Source organism: Ovis canadensis, chromosome 2, assembly GCF_042477335.2.
Source record: "Ovis canadensis isolate MfBH-ARS-UI-01 breed Bighorn chromosome 2, ARS-UI_OviCan_v2, whole genome shotgun sequence".
In the NCBI taxonomy this organism is placed as follows: domain Eukaryota; kingdom Metazoa; phylum Chordata; class Mammalia; order Artiodactyla; family Bovidae; genus Ovis; species Ovis canadensis.
In genome coordinates, this window is record NC_091246.1 from 251,097,580 (window position 1) to 251,114,217 (window position 16,638).

The following is a 16,638-nucleotide window of genomic DNA, read 5'->3' on the forward strand; positions in this document are numbered from 1 at the left end:
GAAGAATTACCTAATCTCAGCTAGATTTGGTAAAATTTAAAGAATCTCAAAATGTGTTTTAATTTATTTTCTCTTGAAGCAAAATGGCTATATTATTTATACTTCATTATAATAGATTTTGATTAAAATTCCTCTGCTTTCAGAGAAAGAGGAGATTCATGAAATGATTAATTTTATTATTTTTGGAGAGTTGACTCATTGGAAAAGACCCTGATGCTGGGAAGGATTGGGGGCAGGAGGAGAAGGGGATGACAGAGGATGAGATGGCTGGATGGCATCACCGACTCGATGGACGTGAATCTGAGTGAACTCCGGGAGTTGGTGATGGACAGGGAGGCCTGGCGTGCTGCGATTCATGGGGTCGCAAAGAGTCGGACACGACTGAGTGACTGAACTGAACTGAATCTGATTAGAAATAGGTGGTAAAGATTCATATTGATATTGCTTACACATGGAATCTAAAACACAAATGAACTTATCTGTGCAATAGAAACAGACTTTCAGAATAGAGAACGGGCTTGTGGTTGCCAAGGGGAGGGGGAAATGGTTTGGGAGTCTGGGTTGGCAGATGCAAACTGCATCTGCTGTGCACATAATGGATGAATAGTGAGGACCTCTTGTATAGCTCAGGGAAATATCAATATCCTGTGATAAACTATAATGGAGAAGGATATGAAGAAGACCGTGTGTATGTATATATGTAACTGAATCACTTTGCCGTACAGCAGAAATTAACACAACATGGTAAATTAACTATACTTCAATAAAATGATTTTTTAATGGAAAAAAGAAATAGGTGGTAAAAATGATTCTGCAGGATTGTGAATTTCTATCTTAGAGTTGCATTTATTTAGAATTACTGCATAATTCTCTGCAAAGCCCTTTGCCAGGATTTTAGTCTACAAAGATGACTAAACCTTCAGAGAATTTATAGACTGGAAGGGGAGACAGACAAATCTTAACCAAAAAATTGTGTCAGTGCTATATTAGAGGTTAAGAGGTTTGGAAAAGTGGTATAGCTTCCCAAAGAGGAAGGTGATGTAACTCCTGGGGTAAGAAACATCAAAACAAAACTCACTTGAAAAGTTCTAGAGTGATTTCTGACTTATTCATACCAGAGCAAGAGATACTGGGATGATAGAATTCACTCTTTTGTCAGTTCAGTTCAGTCGCTCAGTCATGTCCGATTCTTTGTGACCCCATGAATCGCAGCACGCCAGGCCTCCCTGTCCATCACCAACTCCCGGAGTTCACTCAGACTCATGTCCATCAAGTCAGTGATGCCATCCAGCCATCTCATCCTCGGTTGTCACCTTCTCCTCCTGCCCCCAATCCCTCCCAGCATCAGAGTCTTTCCAGTGAGTCAACTCTTCGCATGAGGTGGCCAAAGTACTGAAGTTTCAGCTTTAGCATCATTCCTTCCAAAGAAATCTCAGGGTTGATCTCCTTCAGAATGGACTGGTTGGATCTCCTTGCAGTCCAAGGGACTCTCAAGAGTCTTCTCCAACATCACAGTTCAAAAGCATCAATTCTTCGGCGCTCAGCTTTATTCACAGTCCAACTCTCACATCCATACATGACCACAGGAAAAACCATAGCCTTGACTAGATGGACCTTAGTCGGCAAACTAATGTCTCTGCTTTTGAATATGCTGCCTAGGTTGGTCATAACTTTCTTTCCAAGGAGTAAGTATCTTTTAATTTCATGGCTGCAGTCACCATCTGCAGTGATTTTAGAGCCCAAAAAAATAAAGTCTGACACTGTTTCCACTGTTTCCCCATCTATTTCCCATGAAGTGATGGGACCAGATGCCATGATCTTCGTTTTCTGAATGGTGAGCTTGAAGCCGACTTTTTCACTCTCCTCTTTTACTTTCATCAAGAGGCTTTTTAGTTCCTCTTCACTTTCTGCCATAAGGGTGGTGTCATCTGCATATCTTAGGTGATTGATATTTCTCCTGGCAATCTTGATTCCAGCTTGTGTTTCTTCCAGCCCAGCATTTCTCATGATGTACTCTGCATAGAAGTTAAATAAGCAGGGTGACAATATACAGCCTTGACGTACTCCTTTTCCTATTTGAAACCAGTCTGTCGTTCCATGTTTTGTAGGCACTGATAAAAAACAAAACAAAATAGCATATCATTTCTCTGTCTAAATCTGCAGAAGTTCCCCTGTATCTAGTTTGTGTGATAATTACTCATAGATAGGTATACTGAATAGTCTCATCTCTAGTCCTAGGTGATTATCTATATATATTATTACTACCCTTTGCTTGATGGCACTGAACTTTTTATTGAACCCTAATTTCTAGATCTAGAATTTTCTTCTCCTCTTCTACCTATTTAACTTCATCCCTTAAAATTCAAAGTCTTGTTAACATTTATTTGTAGAAGCAGAAAGCAGATTCTCACTTTTCCTAACTAAAACAAAATTCTCATAGAACATAAACTCTGAAATTAAGCTAGAGTTAAAATCCTAGCTCTGCCAGGTTATCAGCTATGCTCTGGGCTAATTAGTCTATGAAATAACTGGTACGTGTTCCTTAGATGACAGTTGCAGCCTCAAAGCCTGACGCTTTCCTTTATCACTGTGATTTGGTTCAGGGAGTGGACTTGAACGTCCTCATCAGTTTTCCAACTGACAGCAGCTCTTCTCTGCTGTTTGTTGGGCTCCACCTTGCCGTTCTTCTTGCCCTTGAAATAATTCTCATTTCTTGTTCAGGAGCAATGACTTCCTTAATCATTCTCGTGTTAAGTAGCATAATGATAACCTACTATGAAGAGGGCCTCCAGCAAGGCTTATTGAATAGCTTTAATCAGCAATGCATATAGCACTGTCCAGGAAAAGAGACAGTTTTGAATTTATAAGTTGTGTGAATTAAACTCTTTTTAGATGATTATATTCAAAAACACACCAAACACCAAACTCGCCAATCCCCAATTGGTCATCTGGTAAAAGAAATTATTGAACCTTAAGCAGCTGTACTTCACTTACCACTACATTTATGTACATTCAGGCATCTCAGCTTAAAAGCTGAGAATCGTTAAGAAATTAACCTCATATCAGCGCAAGGAAAAGTTTCCGTTTTTTTAGCCTTCACAGTTTGGCACTCTTGACTTTTTTTTCCTCCTTCCAATGCAGAAGTAAATGAGCTGGACTTAATCTCTGTTTTAGAGCCATAAGAAAGTGGGAGCCCTATGGAGGGAGGCTGACCTCAGCTGGAAGGACTTTTTACCAGAAGGGGAAGATGTACATAATTTTCTCTTGGAGCAGGTGAGTAGAAGCAACGTTTATACCTCCTGTTCGATAGTAGTTGATCTGTTTCTTAGAGGAGATAAAAGTAATTGCATCAGTATTCCGGTTATTAAGTGAAAGTTAAAATTGTTCAGTCGTGTCCGACTCTTTATGACCCCATGGACTGTAATCTGCCAGGCTTCTCTGTCCATGGAATTCTCCAGGCAAGAATACTAGAATGGGTAGCCATTCACTTCTCCAGGGAGTCTTCCCAACCCAGGGATTGAACCCAGGTCTCCCACATAGCAGGCAGATTCTTTACTGTCTTAAGTCACTAGGGAAGCCCCCAGTTTTTAAAATTAGACCAAAATAGGAATCATGGTCAAGATGTCATTTTAAGTCTATACTTTTCACGCCACTTTACCCCCAAAAAGACTCGTGCTTCCTAAGGAGAAATATTTTCTGATCTCTTGTCGGAACCAATCACCGTTCTCATCTGGGAACTTTTAACAACCTCATGGCTTTTTGTGTATGCATTCATTAGATGATAGATAAAAAATAAAGATTTAAGAAATTAGACACATTTTGAAAACAAGTTACATGTATCCATGAACCAGGAATGAAATTGATAAATAAAGCAGGGGTAATAGGGCTAAAGCTGCAAGTCTTCTGAGCTCTGGGTCTGAAAGCAGACAGACACAAGTCAGAAATGATTTCTGTAGGGTAATAGCCTCTTACAAGGTACAAGATTGGAGACAGGCTTACTGCATGTCACTAAGTGGAAAATCGATAAATAAGTGTTAGGAAGGTAGGTACGGTTTTATAGACAGAACCTTAGCTAAGCTGCCTACGGACGTAGTAACTGGATCCAGAAATCCACAACAAGGCAGGAGGCTCCACGATTGATAAAATCTGGTCCTAAAAAAAAATTCTTCTCAAAATTATCCTGCAAATCAAAATCCTGAAACATCTGAGGAAAATAACTGCTGAGATAGCCTATAAATTCAGCAATAAGGAGAAAAAAGTCAATCTTAGGTTAAAAAAAATAATAAAGCAATCTGAAAATGATTTTAAAGCATGTATATTTTAAGTTGGATAAAGACATTAGATTCACAGTGGACTTTAGCTTTCTTTTAGTTTTAAACTAGATACACCAAGGAGCACTCCCACCATGGTAATAAGAGCCTACTTAAGGCATAATTTATCTTTCATTGCTGGGACCATAAAACATGGAAGAAACTTCCAAGTAACAAAAAGAATGAGGGGGGGAAAGCCAAAGATGAAATCTGAATTCTGAGCAGTAAGCACATGTGAGAATCCCCATGGACAGAGAAGCCTGGTGGGCTACAGTCCATGGGGTCGCAAAGGAACTAAGCACAAGCACGTGCGAAGGGCATGTTGCCTAATACCTCTTGGAGTGCTCCCAGAGATCCTGAAGAAGCTGCAATGGTCCTGGTTCAGTAGCAACCCAGCTCCACGAAGCACCAAACCAAAATGCTCTTTGGAGAAAACATACTCAACTTACCTCTTATTTTCTGCAAGTTAACAGTGTCCAAATGTATGAGTTAATACTTAGAGTTCACTTAACATATAATGAAGTAAGTAACCAAGAGTGAGAGTAAACAGGGAATAAATGCAGGATTTATACTCTGGAGACTTGAAATAATAGAATGATAACTCATAATATAAAATAACACTATTTAAAAAAGAAAGAGTCACAAAAATGAGCACAGATATAAAAAATGAGCACAAATATAAAAAGAGAAGAAACTAGGTAGAATTCTGATAGATGTTAATAAAATTTAGGGGCTAGAAAGAGAAAGTCTGTAATGTGTCTAACTGAAATCCTAGAGGGGAAAACAGAATGGAGAAGAGAAGAGATTGTGGCTAAGACTTTTCCAGAGCTGAAAAATATATGAATCTGTAGAAAGCACATGTATACCACATAGGATAGTTACACTTTAGTGAAACTGCATAATATCAAGAAAGAAAAAAAGAAAAGATTTTAAAGTAGCTAGAAAGAAGAAGCATATTACCTCCAAAGAAAAACAAATTTTGCAATAACAACAATGAAAACCCAATTGTATACTGTCAATCAAAGTGTTACAAAGATGACAATAAAAGATGGTGGAATAATTTTAAAGTACTGAGAAAACATGAGTTAATCTAGAGTTGACTTCCAAATAAGCTAACCTTTAAGAAGAAGGGCAATATATATTTAGAAACTTAGTAACACACTTCTAAATAACCCATGAGTCAAATAAATCATAAAAGATATTTAAGAAATATTTTGTACTGGATGAAAGTGAAAACACAGCCCATAAAAGTTTGTGGGATACAACTAAAGCAGTATTAGAGTGAAGTTTTTAGCACTGAACACCTGATGTAGAAAAGAAGTACAGTCACAAATCATTAACTTCGGCTTTAACCTTACAAAATTAGAAAATGGAAGAGCAAATAAAACTCAAAAGTAAATAGAAAAAAGGAAATAACAAAAAGCAGAGCAGAAATCAGTGAAACAGAAGAACAATAAAGGAGTCACTGAAGTCAAAAGCTGGTTCTTTGAGAAGATAAAGTTGATAAACCCCTAGCTAAACTAATCAGGAAAAATAAAAGATAAGGCACAAATTTCTAATAAAAAGAATGAGAGAGGTGACATTGTACGTATTCTACACGTAATAACATAAACACATCAACTTAGTTGAAATGAGTAAATTTCTTGAGCAAGAAGAAACTAATAGAGCAAGAAGAAAAACAGATAACGTGAATATCTATTAAAGAAATTTTAGTAGTTAAAAATGTTCCCTGAAAAAACAGTCCGGGCTCGGATGAGTTCTGCCAAACGTTAAAGGAAAAAGTAATGCCAGTTTTGCAAAACTTTCATACTAATTCTTCCAAAGCGTTGAACAGGAGAGACCGTTTTCCAACTCATTCTATGAGGTCAGCATTACATTATTAACAAGACTAGACAAAGGCATTTCAAGAAAAGAGAACTATAGACTAATTCCTAATTAACATAGAGAAAATTTTGTTGACTAAATTTGTTGTCAACAAAATTTGCACAGTCACATCTGACAACAACAACAAAACATAGTACATCATAACCAGGTAGGTTTGTCACAGGAATATAAGGTTAATTTAGAATTATAAAACCAATGTGTGAATGTAGAAAAGATGAAGTAGTAAGAGGATCCAGAGTTAGTCCCTGTGCTGAAACAGCTATTTTGAAATTATGGCGTTGAGTGGAACAAATGCACTACCAGAACCAGGATAATGCTTGATGGAAAAAGAGTGTGGTAAATTTCAGTGATTTTGGAATTTTGCCTAGAGAGCTACCAGCCTCCAGCTCTCTGGTAGACAGCTGAAAGGACAGTCGTTCTGTCTTTCTGCTGCCAGATTGAGCAATAACGACTTCGTCCTCCAAAGACTGGTGCTGTGTCTTTTAATCTGCCTACCACTTCACCAGGGACCCATCTCAGGACCTTGATGTTTCCATCCCTCATTCTGAAGTGACTTCTCAGACAGGGTGTGTTACAGAAGCTTACACTGAACACATCTGAGTCTTCCCCATACCTCTCTCTTTTTCTGCTCGGATCCAGATAGTCACTGAAATTTCTGAATGGTCACTGGCTGACAGTAGAGATAGTGAATCAGAGATTTCAGTAACCACACAAAAGGAATATGGTCCTTATCAGAAAGTCACTAAATAACACATAACTACAACATCAGCAGTTCCTAGGTAAAGGAGAGAATCTGATGTCCAGACTTAGCACATTGCAAGGTCTGGTTTTCAACAAAAAATTGTAAAGTATGCAAAGAAACAGGAAAATACAGCTCTTTAAAAGGGAAAAAAAGAAACTGGCAGAAAGCATCCCTGGGGAAGCCCAAACATTGGGCTTACTAGACAAGGGCTTTATCTGTGCTCCAGTTACTAAAGAAGACCATGGAGGAAGAAATAAAGGGAATCAGGATGATGAACTGAACAAGCTGAGAATACCAGTAAAGAGGTAGAAATTATAAAAAGGAGCCAAACAGAAACTGAAAAGTGACAATAGTCAAAATGAAACATTAACTAGAAGTCTCAGCAGCAGGTCTGAACAGATGGATCAGTCAGTGACCTTGGAAACAGCACAGCTGGAATTGCTCAGTCAGGAATCGCTGATTCAGCACTGATTTACTATGATGAAAATCCATCTTTAGTATTTGCAGATACACCTTTTATTAATTGTTTTCCCAATGAAATTTCTGGCATTGTTACATGAAACTGAATATCATTGAATTTTTTTAATAAAAATGTCCCTATTGTTGTTTATTTTTAAAAAAGCTTTTAATTATAATACATATTGAAAAATTAATCCATTTAACATATAAAAGGCTTTAAAAGAAGAAATTACTCAGTATGAGGAGCAGAAAGAAAAAAGAATCAAGAAAAATGAAGAGTCTAAGGACTTAGGGGACAGCATCAAGCATGTCAGTATATCATAATGGAGCCCCAGAGAAGAGAGAAAGGGACAGAAGAAAATATTTAAAGAAATAATGGTTGAAAATTTCCCAAATTTGATCAAAGATATGATTCTACATATTTATGAATTTCAACAAACTCCAAGCAGGATAAACTCAGTTCCACCACAAGATACAATGAAACTGTTGAAAGACAGAAAACAAAGAGGAAATATTGAAAGCATCAAGAGAAACAGTGGCTCATCGCACACAGAGAAGCCTCAACAAAATTAGCAGCCAGTGTATCGCCAGAAACTATGCTAGTCAGCAGACATTGGAATGGTGAAGTTCTAAAATTTAAAGACTGCTTAAATATTTCCTACAAAAATGAGGACGATATGAAGACATTCCCAGATAAAAACAGTTAGTTAGACTTGCCGTCCCAAACTGAGCCTTTCAGGTTGAAGCAAAGGGACACTAGGAGATAACTCGCAGTCATGTGAAGAAATGGAGATAACCGGCAAAGGTAACCCACAGATAGATACAAAGCAGCATTGTTTTGTTTTCCATTTGTAACGCCTTTTTCTTTACTGAATGATTATGATTTAAAAGGCAAATCCATAAAATAATAAATACGTGTTAATGGGCATACATTGTATACAGATAAAATTTATGAAAACAGCTGCATAAGGATGATTTCTCATGGAATTCCCATGAGGCCCAGCGATTGTGCTTCTAGGTGTGTATCCAAGAGAAATGAAAACATGTGGTGCCCTTATTTGAAGTCAGATAAACCTGGGTTCAGATTCCAGTTTTCTCCCACTTAAGACTTTAAAATTACTTGATTTTGCTAAGCCTCAGATTCCTTACCTATGAAGTGCTTATTTATAATATCTGTGTTACAGAATTTTTATGATTGAAAAAGAATGTTTAAGAAGCACTGAGCATAGAGAGGAACTCAGTCAACTATGCATAATGTTGTTATTAATAAAAATGTTTAGAAAATAGAAAAATGAGGCTTCAGAAAACTTGGCCATCCTTACCTGGACTTTTAGCTTTCTTCTAAAATGGCTGATGTAATGCCCTTTTTCTGGGAACCCTAGTACATTCTATAAGAGATAGTGATGAGCTGATCCATAAATTTGAAGCCCAGCTTTCTAGGTTCTAGGAAGATTAGATGGCTTGCACAGAAACACAGGGATTCAGAGGGATAAATGTTTCTCTCCAGTGAACAAGCTAAACTTCACAGCTCACCACTGACTTCATTAGGCCATGGTAAAGACTCACTTTCACATTTTTAGATCATTTTATTTATGAGCAGTGTAGTTAATGTTTAACTTTGCTATTAATGTTAATTGCTCTCAGACCTCCAATTGTCTGTGTAGGTGTAGGGTAGATTAAAGAGGTATTCTGTATAGGTATCCCAACTTCTAAAGTAATGTTGAAACAAATTTGGAGAATGTTGCAGGTTACGAAAAATCAGTTGCCTGTTCTTAAAAGAACTTAGGGCCATCATCTTGTAATTTTGTATGTATATTGAAATGTGATAGTTAACGCATTTATCAACAATGAATCGGAAAAATTGTGATACTGAATAATGCTTCTGAAGCTTTATAGGAATATGTTATTTAAAAGTGCTACATTCATGGTAAAGATAATTAAAACAATGGGTTTTTTTCACAGAATTCCAGGTAATTTTTGATTTGTGGATCCAAGGAGGATATGGGAATATACATGAGTCTTCTGTGGTATTAGAGAAAACTTTGTAAATAACCTTTAGTATTTTAATCTTTATGGGTTTGCGTAGAGAAGCTGTATAAAGCAAAGCATACTTATATACCTCATGGCCTTATACCCTAGAAAATGAAATATCACTTTGATTATTGATTTCTTTTTTTTTTAATACTTACCAAAGAGTTAAACAGTCATGGCATCATTTTTCACATTTGGATTCAGAATGGTAAGGAGGTGTTTGAAGGACTTGACAAAACTAAAGCTACAGAGTTTTCAACAGCTGCTCTGTGGCCATAGTGATACTAATCATAGGCTGCAGAAAGGTAGCTAAATTGTATCCTTGCTGGTACACCTGCCCTGCCTTAGAGCTGTGTCACAGCTGAGAGCAAGACTGAAGGACCCACAGGTATGAGGTTAAATGAAATGAGCAAAGAGAAAGACAAACTGCCTGATTTCACTTACACATGAGAGGCACAAAACAAAAACCCATAGCTTAAGTGAAGAGGTAGGTGGTTGCCAGAGCAGAAGGGATTGGCAGAGGTGAAATAGGTGAAGGGGGGGGTCAAGAGGTACAAACTTCCAGTTACAAAATAAGTAGGCTATGGAAATGCGTAACGTACAGCCTGGAGAGCACAGTCAGTGGCATTGTACTGGCTTTGTAAGGCGACAGAATGACCGGGCTTACTGTGGCGGTCATTTCACAGTGTATACAGAAGTCAGGCCACTGCACTGTTCACTTGAAACTAATATTGTGGATCAGACATGCTGAAGATGAAGACTGAAGCTCAGAATGATTTGGAAGAAAAGTAAGCTTGTTTTTAAGAAGAATCAGAGATCTTCAGTAGTAAAAAAAATGGTATATTCAGAAGAATAATGCATTTAGAATCTTTCAGAACTGTAAATACAGAATGGCTTCTGCTAATCATTTTGATTCCACATGAAATAGAAGAGATAGCCCATGACTTTGTTTTCTTCACAGGGTGATGATGATATTGAATTATTTTAACATGTTTAACTTTGTATGTTTCAGAAGTTGGACTTTTTAGAGTCTGATAGTTCCTGTTCCTCCGAAGCACTTTTGAAGAAAGAACTCTCTGCTGAAGAGCTGTATAAGCGACTCGAGAAACTCATTATTGAGGACAAGGCAAATGATGAACAGATCTTTGACTGGGTAGAGGTATAAAGACTAAAGTCTTTTATAAAGTCAAGTAAAAATATTCAAAACATAAGCCATTTTTCTGGATCTCTCATTAGTTTAGTATATACACTACATTTTACCATTCAAAAATTTGCATTTCTTTCTCATGTTCTCACATTTTAGATACTATCCTGGATAAAGTTAATAAGCAATATGTAATTATTATGAAATGTGCTGGCTTACCTTTTCATAACATACCTTAAAATCTTGTCTTATAGAGTCTGTTGATCATGTCTATATTTAACTTGTTAGTGTATTCCTTTAAATATTAACTTTTGTTTATGTAGATGTGTTTTATTTGTGCACATTTTCATGAAATCATATACTAATCCAAGTTGAAAGAAAGCCATAGGGGGCTGATCTCGTTCTCTCCGTCTTGTATAACTCTTGTTTTGTAGTCCTTCTAATGGGTTGCTGTTTCTTTAACCATTTCCAGGTGTTGAGAAATCATGAAGCTTCTCATAATTTTTTTAACCTTTTTCCCCTCCTGTCTTTGGGATAGTCTATCACCTCACCTAATTGGGAATGTTTTTTTAAGTAATGTATAATAGCCAATAGATTATATTCCTGACTCCTCCTCTAGGTTCTTTCATTCCTTCTTAAAATCTTGATATCCAGGCCCTTGTCTGGTTATTCCCATACAGACATACCCTGCATTTTGAATGTGCATCTCGAAGTGACACGTGTAAACTGAGCCTGATCGTCAGCGGTGGTCCAGCAGTACAGAGTTAGGTGGCACTTCAGCGTTCTGTGTTCTTTTCTGACCCCGTGCTTCTGGCAGACGCCACAGTGAACCCAGACTTCTCCATTCAGTCTTGTAGGGTCCACTCATTTACATTCTACAGGTTACTCATTTCTTCCATGCCAAACTCATACGTTCGGTTTTTTGAGCCAAAATAGTGTTTTAAACCTTTATTTCTATTTAGATTTATCTTCTTAAATTAGACACTTTTTTAAAAGTCTTGTCAGGACATTTTGGATCCTAACTTGGTCATCCATTTTGCTTGCCATCTTTTTCACTCTGTGTCTCTTTCACTTTGCATTTGATTAGTATGTCAGCTTTGCAATCACTCAAGTTATGGGGAAAGTGTGTGAGTAGAGTAGAACCAGGGACAAAGCAGCATACTTTTTAGGACCAGATCTCATCGCCATCCCAGTGGACATTTCAGCTGTTAACTTGTTTATTATTTCACATCATTCCTACCATCTAGTTCATTTTTTCATCTTGCCTACAAGGGAATACCTATTATATTTTGTCAGATGTCTTGCTAAATTCTGGAAAAGTTAAAGCTCTTTCCATCGGAGCTGCCATATGGTGATCGTATCAGAAAAGGAAAGGAGGTTAGTTTAGCATGACTTGGTTATCTTTGTCCTTATTTATTCTTAGCATAACCGTCTCTTTCCTCTGTAAGACTTCAAAACCATTCATATGGTAGTTTGTTGTAGATTTTAGGATAGAATTAGTATCAGGCTTTCTGGTATATTATTGACCTCAGATACCTTCTTTTATGTTTTAGAAGTCAGGTCAATATTTGCATACTGAACATCACTCTCTTTCATTTCAGCAGTTTGGTCTTTTATTTCTCATATATTGCCAAATGATGCTGTTTTTACCTCTTCATCCATGTTGGGCCCTATTTTCTTAAATAGTAGTATTTATTTAGCTTATCCCAGACCAACAATTATTCTCCTTAAAAATAAGACAAAGGGTAAATTTTAATGAATGTAAATAATACCCAATAAAGGTGAATTTTAAAAAAAGATCAAGGAAACAACAACATCACAGTGGTCACTAAGCACACAGGACATCTAAGGTGTTTGCTGCTGTATATCTGATACTACTACTGTACAGTAATCTGACTTTGCTTATCATTTCCAGTTAGCAGGCCCATTTTCCTTATTGTTCTTGCCCATTTTTGTTAACATGTTTGCTTCATCTTTAGTGTTCTTGATACTTGTCTTCATGTCTTTTCTGTTCTTGAATACTAGAATTACAGTGTCTGGCTTTATTTGGTAGAAGAGATACACAGTTCATTTCTTTGAAATGGAAGAGACAGTCACATGGCTTCGAAGTGTTATCATCTATCAGTAATTACATCTAGCTAATTTGTTTTTCTCTGACTCTACTTGAAATCTGATCCTTTGGGGATTTTATACTCAGCTGAAATAGCTCTACAACCTGTTTATAAAGTATTGTTGAGCCAAAGAGTAATGGTGTGTTTTTATTCTCTCATTTATTCAAAAATAATTGTTCAGACTTTGCACAAGTAATTTCCAGGGCTAGACCAGCCTTGCCTTCAGCCTGTATATTATTTAAAGAGGTACACGAGCATAAACTATATAAAACATAAACCATTATGAAATCTTTTCTACGTAGCTCTTACCCCACGTTATTCTCAGCCTTAGCTATTAGCAATATCACCACATGTTTCTGTCCTATGGGACGAGATCAGTAGCGAAAGGTGGCCTGGTCCTCTGTATTCAGCTCTGCCAATATCCTGCAGAGCTAGCCATCTGACTTGTTAACCCCTCTTAACTCTGCTTTCAAGAAACCACCAGTTCCTCCCAAGTGATATATGTGAGGTTAGGTATTCAGCAAAGAGAGAGCTACTGGTTAATCTACATCATTTCTAAAATTCATAAACATTAAACTGATCTCTAAATATCTTTGAAATTCTTAGCTTTCTAACACATACCTTTTTAAATGGCATTTAAAATTTTTTTCCTAGCCAGTTATTTTAAAAATTACTCTTTGAGTAGGAAATACTGTGCTGTGCTATGATATTCTAAGCTCTGAAAAGAAGCTGAGATAAGCATTAATTCTGTTCATAGTCATAAGAAACATAAACTCTGGAAAATATTTGAAACACCTGCCTAGAAAATGGCTGCATTTGTGTGTTTTCTCCTTTTGCTTCTTATCTGGTTGGTGTAGTATTTTATAGCAAAAAGATAAGATCTTAAGAGAAATAAACTGAAAAATAAGGTGGAGGTTCATTTACTCTATTTAACTTACCTCAGAATACATGTTTTTGCCATCCTCAGAAAAGAGGAGCAGTTATCTCACCACTACCTGAGGTGTTTATTTGAGGTAATTCTAGAAATTAGCCTCTAATTCACGTTGAAATTAAGATGAACAGGCAGTGTTAGCACACCTAAACGAAGTTGCGTGCTGCTGAGCAAAGTGGGCCTGAAAATGCTCTGTCGGTGTGGAGTAGCTGTCCTTTCAACTTTGTAGATGTGGATAGATCATCTTAAGATGGCTTATTTATTGAAAAGGGAAAATGCTTTTAAACAGTTGCATTTCCTAATGTATCTAGTACACAGCACTGTTTAACTGAATGAACAGAGGGTATGGAGTGGTCAGCTCCCCGGAAACAAAATACTGCTACGTGGAACACTTTCAGAAAGAACTGATGAGAGTCCCAGTATTTCCTGGTGAATCAGAAGACTAATTTTTACTAAAAAGTTGAATGTGATCTCCTGTGCCCTTAGTGCAAGATGAAGCCTGGTTTAGGGGAAAATAATATCTCTGGTGTGCCAGGGGTACCCTTAATTATTCTATTTACTTTTGATTGCAGGCTAATCTAGATGAAAGCCAGATGAGTTCACCTACATTCCTTAGAGCTTTAATGACAGCCGTCTGTAAAGCAGCTATTATAGGTAAGTAGTATTTCTGAAGGCAACATCTGAAAATCCCCTGTATGTCAGCTGCTGACGATGTGGGTCAGGGTTTACACTGCCTTTAACAGTTGCACTGTAAAGCTCAGTTTCTGTGCCAAATGAATCCCCTTTCTGTCTACAATGCCTGGCTGTCTTGGGCCGCAGCACAGATAGCTGCTCTGCCTGCAGCGAGCCCGGATGTGAGAGCTGCTGTGGGCCTTCTGTTCTCCAGTTCAGCAGGAAGTTGGTGCCTGCTCCTAAGGTTGTTTGCTGTGTGTGACTTTTCCTTTACTTTTCACCTCCAACATTCAAAGGCTCCCCTGCCTTCCATTCACGAGTTAAAATGAACAATTTGAATATTCTTGTCCAGTGTCACCAATCTCAAAAGAAAAGCCACTTTATGTAAATTCACGTATGGGGAAAGAAAATACCAGTTATTTCTCCTGTTTTATGTTGACCTGATAAGACAATCTTATTGAATGTTTATGAATTACACAGATAGATAGGATTCAGATTAGTAGAGACTCTAAATGGTCCAAGCTGCACGTAGTTTTTACTAATACTTAATGAGATCATCCACTTGGCCTTGGATTAAAGTCCACATTTCTGTCACTGAAATAGAAAAAAAAACTGTCAGCTGAAAAGTTGTTGAGAATCACTATAGAGATAGCTTCGCAATTCAAGATTTTCTGTCAGATGAATTTAAACACCTGGCGTTGCTTGCCGCTGCCACAGCTGGCCCTCATCCTGCTGATAATGGGGCTTCTCTGGTGGCTCAGGCCTCCTGCCTGCCAGTGCAGGAGACGTGGGCTCCATCCCTGGGTTGGGAAGATCCCCCGGAGAAGGAATAGCAACCTACTCCAGTATTCTTTCCTGGAGAATTCCATGGACAGCCTGGCGGGCTACAGTCCATGGGGTCGCAAGAGAGTCAGACAGGACTGAATGACTAAACAGTAACAACTGCTAGAAATAATACGACGGTTCTGATTCTCTTACCCTTCTTAAGAGATTTAAATGAACTCTGTTTAATTTCTCTTTAATTTCCTTTTTAATGTTTTTATGGTTTGGACTGTCATGAGACCGCTGTCCCTGTTTAATTATGACTAAAGACAAAGAACCGAGCGCACTGCTGCTCTTGAGGGAGCCCAGCACTCCAAATACATCCCCCTCCATGTTTTTTGTTAATTTGTTTGTTTCGGGAAGAATTTCACGTATTCTCCTGGTGGTCTAGTGGCTGGGACCTCGCCCTCCAGTGCAGGGGGTGTGGATCCGACCCCTGATTGGGGAGCTAGGATCCCACATGCCTCACGACCAAACAACCAAAGTATAAAACAGGAGCAGTGTTGTAACAAATTCAGTAAAGTTGTGTTGTTTTGTTTTTAATTAAAATTTTAGAAAATTTAGCGTTTCCAAACCTTTACCTCAGAACCCCTTGGTTCCTCTTTCCTCGCAGGGTCATGTATGTCTTACTGATTCAGAAAACTGAAAACAGCTGTGTGTTAATGCTCAGTTCCTCTGTCTCTTCCAGCCGACTGTTCGACCTTCCGAGTGGACACTGCTGTTATCAAGCAGAGAGTGCCGATCTTACTCAAGTACCTAGACTCAGATACAGAGAAGGAGCTGCAAGCACTTTATGCACTTCAAGCATCAATAGTAAAACTCGATCAACCTGCCAGTAAGTCTCCCTCATGCTACAGTTAACCCAGCTGAAGGGTGAGGTTTATCCAGGGCAGCACTCGAGAGACGGTTTGATGGGCTTTAAACAGTGGGCAATAGCAGCATCCCGAGTGACAAAACTCAGCCTGTAACTTTGATAAACATGAATGTTTTTAAGTGGTTGACTTTTATGAGAAAATGACAAGAAGACTAGTTATATTATTCATGCTATCTGAGGAGATTTAATCCTCATTCTCAGGCACATCTGTCTTATAAGAATCTCTGCCGTGATGGAGATGTATCTGTCATGCAGTACGTGACAACCATGAACCACTCATATCAGTCAAGCACTTAAATGTGGTTACTGTGACTAAGGAGCTGAACTTAAAATATTAAATGTCAGTAGCTCCATGTGGTTCAGAGAAGACATTGGCACCCCACTCCAGTACTCTTGCCTGGAAACTCCCATGGACGGAGGAGCCTGGTAGGCTGCAGTCCATGATGGGGTCGCTAAGAGTCGGACACAACTGAGCGACTTCACTTTCACTTTTCACTTTCATGCATTGGAGGAGGAAATGGCAACCCACTCCAGGGTTCTTGCCTGGAGAATCCCAGGGACGCAGGAGCCTGGTGGGCTGCCGTCTATGGGGTCACATAGAGTCGGACATGACTGAAGTGACTTAGCAGCAGCAGCAGCTCCATGTGGTTAGCGGCTA

At 38.2% G+C, this 16,638-nt stretch overlaps 1 protein-coding gene across 27 annotated transcripts in view; it reads left to right on the top strand.

The window, feature by feature from the left end:
* The window catches only part of EIF4G3 (eukaryotic translation initiation factor 4 gamma 3), a 355,715-nt gene that overhangs the window by 336,943 nt on the left and 2,134 nt on the right, over positions 1–16,638 (top strand). For all 27 annotated transcript variants that reach the window (XM_069579148.1, XM_069579151.1, XM_069579145.1 and 24 more), the window contains 4 exons: positions 3,175–3,273; positions 10,439–10,585; positions 14,185–14,266; positions 15,795–15,941. In XM_069579148.1, coding sequence (XP_069435249.1) covers positions 3,175–3,273; positions 10,439–10,585; positions 14,185–14,266; positions 15,795–15,941 — 475 coding nt within the window. The remainder of the gene's footprint in view (positions 1–3,174; positions 3,274–10,438; positions 10,586–14,184; positions 14,267–15,794; positions 15,942–16,638) is intronic.